Source organism: Aaosphaeria arxii (assembly GCF_010015735.1).
Source record: "Aaosphaeria arxii CBS 175.79 unplaced genomic scaffold BU24scaffold_16, whole genome shotgun sequence".
Taxonomy (NCBI): Eukaryota; Fungi; Ascomycota; class Dothideomycetes; order Pleosporales; genus Aaosphaeria; species Aaosphaeria arxii.
In genome coordinates this window covers 256,879-267,728 of record NW_022983489.1, presented here as the reverse complement: position 1 = coordinate 267,728, position 10,850 = coordinate 256,879, and the positions used below count along the sequence as shown (strand labels likewise).

Below are 10,850 nucleotides of genomic sequence, written 5' to 3'. Positions count from 1 at the left end.
TGCAGCAAGACATTGGCGTATCTGAGTGTGTGATGGAGAGTGGCCTACGAGTAGTGTTCGGTTTTTAAGCTGATTGGCACCATAACGTCGTATCTATACGCGTTTGAGCTGTTCGTATTTATACGCGTATAGAGCACACTAGCGCTAGCCACCTATCATATCTAATGACGTCCATGCGAAATGTAAAAGTATCCTCCCTTGTGTCTGAGTCTTGACCCATCTTTCATACGATAGGCAGCTCTTTTCCTATACCCAAAGGGCTTGTAACTTACCCATGTTAGGTCTTGGGGAAATCAGGAGGGGAGTGGGTGCCAACCAGACATGGACTTGATTTTACGCAGCTGTCAGGGCAGTCGCAAGCTAGCTTAGGATGTGACATTCACCGACTATAACGAAACGTTGGCCCACTACAGCTCCATTAACCTCAGCTAATCAAGCGCCATCTAGCCAAGCACCCGTGCTATATATGAAGACTCTGTGGCGCAACTCGCTGTACCACATAATCTCAGTGCCTTTTTCTAATCACCAAACACAGCTTCTTAGGCCCCAACTCACCCTCAACTAGCAGTGCGGATGCTAGGCTACAAGAATGTCGAACAAAGAAGGGTTAAGTGACGATTCTGAGCGATGCGCGCCTCCGGTGTATCAACTTGAGGATCCGATGATCTTGGTGCCTTCGTCGGGCGATACAGGTGTCACCAGTAGGTTTTAGATTGCAATACTAACAGAATTGCCCATCGCTGACGGTTTACAGACGATGGACGCATCGATATCGACCTCCACTCAAATCTGACAAGGTCAATTGTGAGATGGGCAAGCAAAGCAGAGCGCGGCTCAAAGCAATACCGCCCAAGTCGTAGACTTACTGTTCACCGGCCATGGACTATTCGACTGAACATTGTCATTCAAATTGTTGGTAGTCGAGGAGACGTTCAGCCTTTTATCGCACTTGGTCAAGAGCTCCAGAAATATGGACATCGCGTTCGACTAGCAACCCATAACGTCTTCGAGTCATTTGTCCAAGAATCGGGTCTAGAATTCTATGCTATTGGAGGGGATCCAAAAGAACTCATGGCCTACATGGTGAAGAATCCTGGACTCATTCCAAACATGAAGAGTCTACGCCAAGGCGATATCCAGCGAAAGCGTTCCATAATCGCAGAAATGCTCCGCGGTTTCTGGGCTGCCTGCATTGAGGATCATTTTGTAGCTGATGCAATTATAGCAAACCCACCAAGCTTCGCGCATGTGCACTGTGCACAGGCATTAGGCATCCCACTACACCTTATGTTCACTATGCCTTGGAGCAGCACCGCAGCCTTTCCTCATCCATTAGCCAATTTCAAAGCCGGCAAGATATCTCCAGAGGTCATCAATTTTGCGAGTTATGGAATTGTCGAATGGTTAACCTGGCAAGGGTCAGCGTGAACGTCTTCTATCACAAGGGCGAACTAACCTCAGCATAGGCTTGGAGATATAATCAATACTTGGCGACATGAACTGGACCTGGAGCCCATACCCCTTACAGTCGGGCCTGTACTCCTTGAGCAATTGAAGATACCGTTCACGTATTGCTGGTCGCCTGCTCTAGTGCCCAAACCCCAAGATTGGGGTGAGCACATTGGTGGGTAGTTGCAATCCGCATCATTGATCACTCGCTAACCGTCGACAGATGTATGTGGCTTCTTTTTCCGCGATCCGCCGCATTACAATCCACCAGAAGATATTGAAGCGTTCCTGAAAGCAGGGCCTCCACCAGTCTACATTGGGTTCGGTAGCATTGTTATTGATGATCCTGCGAAAATGACATCTATCATCCTAGAGGCAGTCAAGATATGTCACGTCCGTGCGATTATCTCGCGAGGCTGGAGCAACCTCGGAGAAGGACTCCAGGAGATCCCTGAAGACGTCTTATTTATTGGTGATTGCCCACATGAATGGCTGTTTCAGCATGTCTCTGCTGTTGTCCATCATGGTGGCGCCGGCACCGCGGCGTGCGGGTTGAGGAACGGATGCCCAACTGCAATAGTTCCGTTTTTCGGCGAGTATGAATCCACCTAGCTCGACTGTAAATTATGTATGCTGATGAAATATATTAGCCAGCCATTTTGGGGTGAGATGGTTGCCGCTGCAGGTGCAGGTCCCCCGCCAATGCCACAAAAGACTCTCGATAGCAAGACCCTGGTCAATGCGATATCGTTTTGCCTCCAGCCAGAGGCCATGACCGCAGCACAAGAAATTTCAAGCCAAATGGCAACAGAGAGTGGTGTCCAGGCCGCTGTTCAATCTTTCCATGCCAACCTTCCTAACACCATGCTTCAGTGCGACATTTTGCCGTACCATGTTGCTTCATGGGAGTATAGGAAACTCCCCATCAAGCTCTCAAAAATGGCCGCCCAAATACTGATAGACAATTCAGTACTGACTCAATCCGACTTGAAAACGTATGCTTTAACGCCAATTCCTCATATTTTTAAGTCATCTAACATTTGGGATAGCTATAACACGCAGCCAATATTCATCACCAATCCTCGCTGGGATCCGGTAACAAGCACCTCCTCGGCATATATAGGTTGGGTTCAGGATATTACATCATCATCTACTGGAATTATCCGTGCACCAATTTCTGAATTACGACGGTCAAATGTGGAGGGCGCTTCGGGCGGGGAGACTGCTGGCCGCATGGCAGCTGCATCTGCCAAAAAGTTCGGTCGTTTCAACATGACGGTCCTCAAGGGCTTGGGTGTCGACATTCCATATGCTTGTGCCGAAGGATTTCGTGCAGTCCCCAAAATATATGGAGAAGAAGTGAAGGACTATGGAGAGGTCAAGGATTGGAGTAGTGGTTTTGTAGTGGCAGGAAAGAACTTCGCCTATGGAATTACAGATGGAGTGACAGGTCTCTGGACTAAACCATACGAAGAAGGAAAATCAGAAGGTGCACTTGGGGTTGCTAAAGGTGTTGGGAAAGGTGTTCTTGGTTTTGGGAGCAAAGTCGCATCCGCAGGTTTAGGGCTGGTGGCGTACCCTGGGCAAGGCATTTGCAAGAGCATTCGACATGTTGCCAAGTCACATACACGCAAGGTTGTCAAAGCGCATAGGTTTAGGGAGGGTGAGAAACTAGCTCAAAATGTGTCGGAAGATGATGTTCTCGCTGTGCTCAGCGGTTTCAAGCGGGCACAGGATGAGAAGGTTCACCAGATGATTCGCAGGTCGTCGTCAACATAGTCACACAATTCTTTTCTGACCACAATGGTCCATTTGATTTCTAGCTCGTCATTCCTGCCATGTAAACTAGGCCACTAAATGTTGTTGGACCCTTGGGCCAGTATGAAGAAGTTCCATTGTTGCTATGAGTTATGGAAGATTTTGCAAACCTTGGACCACCCCCAAGTTCCTTGCCATGAGATCGATGTCTTACATGTATCATATCATAGGCACTGATTTTCTTGACTTCTTTTGTTACTCTCTACGTTCAATTTTATATCAGGTTTTCTAAGCGGATAGAGAATACCAGTCATGGGCATTGTCTTCCACAGTGAGTGGGAAGCTGCACTTTCAGCACGGATAATCAAGGATCGATTAATTGGCTACGTGCAACATGATTTTGAAGATTGATGGCTTAGTTCTAATATTATTACAGTCTATTTCCAATACAAAAACGGCAAAAACAAACGCAAGAAAATGATCTAGCTCTGAGAAAATTCTACAAGACATCCAGTATTCCTTAACTCCCTAGACTTTCAGATAGAAGCGATCAGAAGGCTTGAGAGTTCAGGATTGGCGACACAGCTTTCCGGTATTCAAGTCATAGTGCCACAAATGGCTACCCACGCCCGATTGCACATATAAGCTAGAAGTCGGGTCATACTTTTCCTTAATCGCGGGTAGACGATCATAGTTTCCGCCATAGAAATCATATTGAAAATTTCCGTTGAAAGGATTTGCCTCGTTGATGTAAGAACCAGAATCGGGTGCCCACCTGCGCCAGACTGCTTCCTTGTGCTCCTCTGTCCACGCAGCCGCGGCCAACAACGCATCCTGGGGTGTTGCGTCACCTGCGAAATCGACAACAGCTCCCGTGCTCATGAGATGGATGTAAGCCTTGCGCCAAGCGGGAGTCAGAGCACCGCGCATCTCTTTCTCCACGTTTCTAGGTCCGGGCCCGCCCTGAAGACCGAATACCAGTCTAGACTGACGGCCAGTGACCTGAACATTCATTATGTTTTGAAGATGGGTCCGTAGTTCATCTTCCGGCAGGTCAGTGAGTTCGGGACGACCGAGCAATCGGCTAGACGTCAGACTGATATCGCCACAGCGGCTAGGGCCCGGGTTTAAAACCTCAAAAAGTGCTGAATATGATGGCAAGACTGTAGGTTCAGATAGCGTGACGGACAATGTCTCATTTTGCTCTTTTGATGCCATGCGGGCAATGACAGGTTCGAGGAGGGACTTGAAAGCCGATGCCGTAGTGTTATATCCAAAGAACATCAGAGACAGCTCTACTGCTTTATCAGAAGTTCGGGTTACGTTGTGGGTGATATCCTTTGTTAGGGCAAAACCATTTCCTGTAAGACCAGAGTCCATAAGGTCTGGGATGGATCTGCAGAGTGAAGCCAAAGCAGTCCAAGATGCGCTAGCCTCGCGGGTATCGTTTTTGGTGACCGACATCGAGAGTGTACCCAGGACGACATTTTCAGGAAGTGGATACGTACGCAGCACATACTCGGTAACAATGCCGTACAGACCGGGGCCTCCTCCGCGAATAGCCCACAGCAAGTCTTGATTCTGGGCATCATTTGCGATCAAGATCTGGCCCTCGGTGGTGACCACGGTCGCTTGAAGTACTTGGTCTGCGGCAAGCCCATAGTGGCTGGACAAAGGGCCGTGGCCGCCACCACCAATGAATCCCCCAAGACCAACAGTAGGGTCTTGTCCACTAACCACAGTCCTCCCTACGGAAGCGGCGGATCGTAAGGCAGTACCCCAATTTTGTCCACTTCCAACGATCATAACGTTCTCGGTCTTATTGGCAATAGGGTGTGGCCAGCTGGAGTTGAAATCAATGTTTTGAATATGCTTAGTCCAGATGGATAATGAATTTGCTCCGCTCGATCTGATGCAATGGTCAGATGAAAACTTTTTGGATTAATTCATTGGAAAATTGCACTTACCTGCCATTTAGATCATGACCTGTGCCTTTGACCACGATTCGTATGTCGCGCGAGCTTGCCCATTTAGCTGCGACAGCAATTTGCTCAGCAGTGGTTGCATTGAGAATGTAGCTAGGAAGGCCCCCTAACTCGCATTGCTGTCCCTTCCGATATGCATAATCATTGGGCGGTACGCACGAGTTGTTCGCCCAGTATGGATAACCAATCGACTCTGGTTGTTCGGCCTGGAAGGCCGATTCAAACCACCTCTTTTGAACTGTATCGCAGTTGGTTGTGGACGTGAAGGAGCTGTTGGCAAAGCATGTCGCTGCTACTGGGTTGGCTTTTATCAAAGCTCCATTGACCGATTCATTCAAGGCACTCCAGTTGTCAAGGATGGGCCATTTGCGGTCGAGTGGGTTATTCTTGCAAGCAGAGTCGCCGCGTATAGGCTGAAGAAGCAAGCTGATCAACAGTAACTGGAGCTTCATGGTTGATAGATAATAGAAAGATGATAGGTTTGAAATTGTCACCAGAAGATCTTTTACATATTTATATAAATACTAGTAGTTTATTCAATTTCAGACATCACTCACTTGATCGGAAATTTACCGGTAGTTTTTGCTTAACCTTTGTGATGCGCAATGAGGCTGTGTACCACAGTGCTAGGAGCCGTCTCCTAACGTCGTATACGATCGTATCTGGATTCTTGAGGCGAAACTAACCCCACATCACTGTTCATTGTACTTCTATTTTCGCTGATGATTACGCCATTACCACTGAGGGACAGAAATGGCCATTTACCGTGGATTTCATAATTTGGTACCAGTGGGCGAGCAGAACGTTGATTTTGCTCCAGTGCTTCATCATGAAATAGACACAGATTGATAGCGACTTTTCACTTTCATGGACTTGTAATTCTTGCAAGGCAATAAAGCTGTTCTCTGTTCATCCAAAAAATCAATTATATCGAACAAATACCAGGACTGGTGCCTCCGCGCATTCCCACAAACGTTGATCGTTCAAGTAGTGAACGCTATCATCGACCTTACTTGTGAACCACGCGGGTTCATCTGACATACCTAAACATGGGGATTTGGGTGTCGACTGAAAGCATGCGGAAATATCAGGGGGAAACTGTCGCCTTGGCCAATGAGTATACAATTGCTTGCTTCGATTCCGCTCCACAGTATCTCCCTCAAGACCCACTTCATCGTATAGTGAAGTCTATTCAAGCAACAAATACCATGCAGCTCCGTCTCATGCAATGCACTGTTGCAGCTAATCTTGCGAGATCCACGTCGACAACGCGTCCCGTTACCCAGTTGACACCTTGGCAGGGGTTTGGAGCCCACAGGCACTATACGCGTATAGAATGTTACTTGCGAGTGGTGAATCAGACGCGTGGGTCAGTGTTATGAGCCCTTCTATCTGTGTGTTTGTTTGGTCTCAGATGATGATACTTCGAGCGTTTGGTGATGGATATAATTATCTGGCAACGAAAAGTGTAGCGTACTTAAAGCAAGTCTCCTTCTTTTCACTGTGTCAATTTCATATACCTCCTCCCTATCTTTTAACTTGTCACGCTAAGCTAGCTGATATTGATTCGAACAACGAAGCACAATGGCTGCAGACGGAAAATTCAAATTCTACCATTACGATCCTTCCTTTGGGGCGGCTGTTACTTTTGTGCTGTTCTTCACCATTGTCACGATTCGGCACATTCAGCTGCTCTTCAAAAGCAGAACTTGGTCTTTTATTGCATTTGTTATTGGTTGTCTCTGTATGTGCAATGCAAAAGTGCTCCTTTCGCTATTACCGTCTAACGCAAACCGCCAGTCGAAGCTATCGGATATGTTGCGCGTGCAATGTCCGCTCGACAGTCGCCGGATTGGAAATTGATGCCGTACATCATGCAGAGCCTACTGGCATTGCTTGGTCCGACCTTCTATGCTGCTTCTATCTACATGGTGTTTGGGAGACTGGTCCGTCTGCTTGACGCGGGATCTTATTCGATAATCAAGACAAAATGGCTTACGAAGTTCTTTTTACTTGGAGACGTGCTATCCTTTTTCGGCCAGGGTGGAGGTATGCTAGATGACCGCAAGCGTCATTTTTGTGATCTTTGGACTCGAACAAAGGCTGATTTGATACTTTAGGCGGCGGTATCCTCGCAACGGCTAAGTCGGAAAGCTCTCAGAAACTCGGTAACAACGTTATCCTTCTTGGTCTCGGGATCCAGGTGTTGTTCTTTGCGTTCTTCATGGTTGTAACCGTCATGTTTCACGTCCGAATCGCAAAGAATCCAACCTCGAAGTCGCTTACCATCGCCACGCCCTGGGTCAGGTTCCTCTGGATTTTGTATCTGGCTAGTCTGCTCATCATGATACGCTCCGTATTCCGCATGATAGAGTATGCGCAAGGGAATGATGGCGCGTTACTACAAAAGGAGGTTTATGTGTATCTGCTGGACGCGACGCTCATGGTGATCGTAGCAGCCATATTTGCTGTGTATCACCCAGGTGAGGTTCTTCAAGACTACAATAACTTGGCGGAAACGAAAGACGATACCATGATCTCTGATAACATTCCCCTGTCGAAAGGTGCAAGGTTCAGTCGGTCCGTCTAGGGATTCGGAGGAACAGTACAGTTCCATCATCGACCTGTACATAGAAGTTTCGCAGGTCGGCCGTGAGGAGGACAAGAGAATAGTTGGTCAGCAATAGAAGACTAGTACAATCAAACTTTGTTGAAGCTCCTTTTTCTTAGCCCTGCTGATGGTCGCAAATGTGAGGAGAACCCTTCTCTTCATTGCGGTTATCATTGACTTGCACTCGCTTGGCAATCTTCATTTTGTTTTGTGAACATGATGCAAAAGAAATCTGGAATGAACAGTAATTAACCAATTACCATTGTTTCAATTGAAGCACCTATGTTGTCTCTCCAAAATGAACCGATGGTATTCAAGATCGCAGAAAGTAAAGACGAGCCGGATTCTCCAAAAACCCAGTATGTCCGGTAGCGGTGCAAAGCTGCGGCGTAAAAGGCAAAGACTGCGAAAGCCTCTGGGCGGTGCTGGTGCAAAGCATCAATGTACTCTTGAGGAACCAATAGCGGCCAGGCCATGGTTGCGTGTATACCAACATCTTCTCGGGAAGGATTCTGGTTGCACAAATCCAGCATCCATTGGGCATGCTCGAGCGCATTTTGGCATGCCTTAATCGAATCCTGGGCGGAATTGTATTCGCTCAGAAAATCATTCAGTTTCCGAGTCTCTTCTCCTTGCGTCTGCTTCTCTAGATCATCGCTCATAGTTGGGAGACATAGAAGAGGTTTCAGATCTGATTGAAGAATGGCCGGCCAAGTGCCATTTGAGATTACAGTGCGCACTCCTCGATGAAGGTGAACGTAGTGGATGAAGGAGTCCACGAAGGCGGACAGGTCTTCTCGGAGGCTAGAGAGCGTTTCCCGGAGGACGTGGATACCAAGAAGGGAGGCAAAGACAAAGACGGGAATAGTGCTATCATCACTATCTTCTCCCTCTCGAGCTTGATTGAAGAGTTCCAGCGCACGCGTCTGTAGTTCGGTAGCTTGCTGATGGTAATATGCTTTCTTCATCGCACTCGTGTCTTGCACGGAGAGATGCAAAGCAGAAAGTGCGAGTATTTGGTCGAGTAGGAAGGGCGCTCCGGCGACATTGTCCACAGCTAGATCGATAATTGGCTGAGCCGGCCCGTTTAAAGCCATGTAAGTCTTCATATGAGTCTCGGCGTGGTGTAGGCAAATAAGGTGGGTGGCAGCAAAACGAAGTCCAGTAGTACCAGCCTCAGGCAGAGAGAAATCGAAGGTGCCAGTGGTCCTTACATCCACGGCAGGACTTGCTGCACCGGCTCGATGGTCCGGTGAATCTTGAAACGAGCAACATCGTTGTGAGGAGATGCAGTTAGCGCATTGGGGCCAACCTTCATCGCATTTGATGTGTCGCTTCTTACACTCCTTGCAGCCCTTTCTGGACTTGTGGTGGGTGCGACGACGTCGAGAGCTGGTGACGCTTGCAGGCGAGGCTTTCGGGGTCATCCTCGTGCATACAGATAAACGGGCAGACCGTACCAGCGCAAATCTTGGAAGTCGAATACGTGTATAGGAACAGGATGACCGGCGCAGGCATGCCGACCATAGTTATACAGAGGAGGGTGTACTCGTATAAGGAAGCGGCCAAGGGTCGAATAAAAGACTATCTCGTTAGCGCAAATAGTTATACGCGTATGGGAGCCGGTATTGGCCGACCAATGCTCTATACGCGTATATGCAAATACACAGTGAAACCATAGTAATGAAGTAGTGCATATTTGCGCAGTATTAAAGCAGATCCCACCCTTTGCCGACTTCACATTCCATACCCCATCTCAATTGTTTCATTCTTTCCACTGTGATCATGGCGGTCTTAAAACCCTACAGAGGTTCTTATTACCTCTGGAACTACATTCCATCCACACCCGCTGCTGCACTCTTCGCAGCACTTTTCGCACTCAGCACCTGTTACATAATCTGGCGAACCATCAAGACACGGGCCTTATTCTGCATAGCATTTGTAATTGGTGGACTGCGTATGTATCGACTGTTAGTTGTATGCCCAATGGCTGCTAATTCCTTTATAGTCGAAGTCATCGGCTACTGTGCCCGCGCTGCAGCCAAAGACAAAACCGACCAACTGATGCCATATGTCATCCAGAACATTGTCATCCTTGTCGCCCCAGCTCTCTTTGCAGCGTCCGTATATATGGTCCTCGGCCGCCTCATCCGATCCCTTAATGCCGAAAACCTCTCCGTGGTCCCTGTACGATGGCTTACCAAAATCTTTGTGTGTGGAGATATAATCTCTTTCGTCGTCCAGGGCACTGGTGGAGGAGTAATGGTGACTGGAGACAGCATGAAAACCGGCGAATCGATCATTCTAGGCGGCTTGTTCGTGCAAATTGTGATTTTCGGACTGTTTGCCGTCACTGCGGCCATTTTCCATACGCGACTACGCCGTCAACCAACCGAAGCGTCCCTAGCATCCTCTACCTGGGCGAGCACCATGGTCATGCTCTACATCGTGAGTGCTCTCATCATGGTCAGGTCCATCTTCCGCGTCGTTGAATACATAATGGGAAATGACGGCTATCCGCTGAAGAACGAATGGACTTTGTATGTCTTCGATGCAGTGTTGATGTTTGGCGTAATGGTTGTGTTCGCCTGGAGGTTCCCTGGAGGCATTGTACCTAGAAAGAACAAAGCTCGCGACCCTGAAGTATCAGTAGAATTATAGAGAAGATAGAAAGATAGGGTCAACATGTTTCTCCTTTGTGTTCTTTTAATCACGCAAGCGGAGTGTGCAGCTAGATGGGTCCATACTTAATGAAAAATGTAATAAAACACCTTGGAGACATTAACGAGACATATGGTACAATGAATGCGAGTTCAGAGTCATCTCAAAAGAGTCAATTTCAAACGATGATTGTAATGAAAGTAATTAATGTCTTATGGAGAGGAGGACATAACTGATAACGGCACTAGACTCCTACAACTTCAAAACAAATTGCCACCAACGCCAAAATATAAAAGTAACCATCAAACTCAAGACTCCGACATTTATACTGTACAAAACATTTTACAAGATTATCTAGTATATGAAATCATATGAAAAACAAAAGA

General features: G+C 47.5%; 5 protein-coding genes across 5 annotated transcripts; 3 read left to right on the top strand and 2 right to left on the bottom strand.

Annotated features, from left to right (window-relative positions):
* Nucleotides 1-238: 238 nt before the first annotated feature.
* BU24DRAFT_456064 (glycosyltransferase family 1 protein) lies at nt 239-3,333 on the top strand. The gene is made up of 6 exons (XM_033531413.1): nt 239-701; nt 755-1,418; nt 1,467-1,624; nt 1,673-2,045; nt 2,100-2,444; nt 2,499-3,333. Exons 1-6 carry the CDS (start codon nt 590-592, stop codon nt 3,226-3,228), a joined length of 2,382 nt encoding a protein of 793 aa, XP_033377159.1. The 5' UTR covers nt 239-589; the 3' UTR covers nt 3,229-3,333.
* Nucleotides 3,334-3,774: 441 nt separating this feature from the next.
* BU24DRAFT_359733 (FAD-dependent monooxygenase) lies at nt 3,775-5,644 on the bottom strand (the record flags this gene model as incomplete). The annotated part of the gene is made up of 2 exons (XM_033524057.1): nt 3,775-5,116; nt 5,175-5,644. The coding sequence occupies 2 exons, from the start codon at nt 5,642-5,644 to the stop codon at nt 3,775-3,777; spliced, it is 1,812 nt and encodes a 603-aa protein (XP_033377158.1).
* A 1,132-nt stretch (nt 5,645-6,776) lies between these two features.
* Nucleotides 6,777-7,884, top strand: BU24DRAFT_402623 (RTA1-domain-containing protein; the record flags this gene model as incomplete). The annotated part of the gene is made up of 3 exons (XM_033525534.1): nt 6,777-6,936; nt 6,993-7,241; nt 7,313-7,884. The coding sequence occupies 3 exons, from the start codon at nt 6,777-6,779 to the stop codon at nt 7,780-7,782; spliced, it is 879 nt and encodes a 292-aa protein (XP_033377157.1). The 3' UTR covers nt 7,783-7,884.
* A 29-nt stretch (nt 7,885-7,913) lies between these two features.
* BU24DRAFT_429102 (uncharacterized protein) lies at nt 7,914-9,332 on the bottom strand. The gene has a single exon (XM_033529654.1). The coding sequence runs from the start codon at nt 9,228-9,230 to the stop codon at nt 8,052-8,054; it is 1,179 nt and encodes a 392-aa protein (XP_033377156.1). The 5' UTR covers nt 9,231-9,332; the 3' UTR covers nt 7,914-8,051.
* Nucleotides 9,333-9,588: 256 nt separating this feature from the next.
* Nucleotides 9,589-10,541, top strand: BU24DRAFT_474821 (RTA1 like protein; the record flags this gene model as incomplete). The annotated part of the gene is made up of 2 exons (XM_033532869.1): nt 9,589-9,760; nt 9,812-10,541. 2 exons carry the CDS (start codon nt 9,589-9,591, stop codon nt 10,462-10,464), a joined length of 825 nt encoding a protein of 274 aa, XP_033377155.1. The 3' UTR covers nt 10,465-10,541.
* Between the last annotated feature and the right edge of the window lie 309 nt (nt 10,542-10,850).

Bases quoted from the DNA above. Each gene is read 5' to 3' on its own strand.
- BU24DRAFT_429102 (XM_033529654.1), bottom strand. From the start codon at position 9,230: ATGACCCCGAAAGCCTCGCCTGCAAGCGTCACCAGCTCTCGACGTCGT.
- BU24DRAFT_456064 (XM_033531413.1), top strand. From the start codon at position 590: ATGTCGAACAAAGAAGGGTTAAGTGACGATTCTGAGCGATGCGCGCCT. The intron at 2,046-2,099 runs GTATGAATCCAC...GAAATATATTAG, and splicing joins ATAGTTCCGTTTTTCGGCGA to CCAGCCATTTTGGGGTGAGA. The intron at 2,445-2,498 runs GTATGCTTTAAC...CATTTGGGATAG, and splicing joins ACTCAATCCGACTTGAAAAC to CTATAACACGCAGCCAATAT.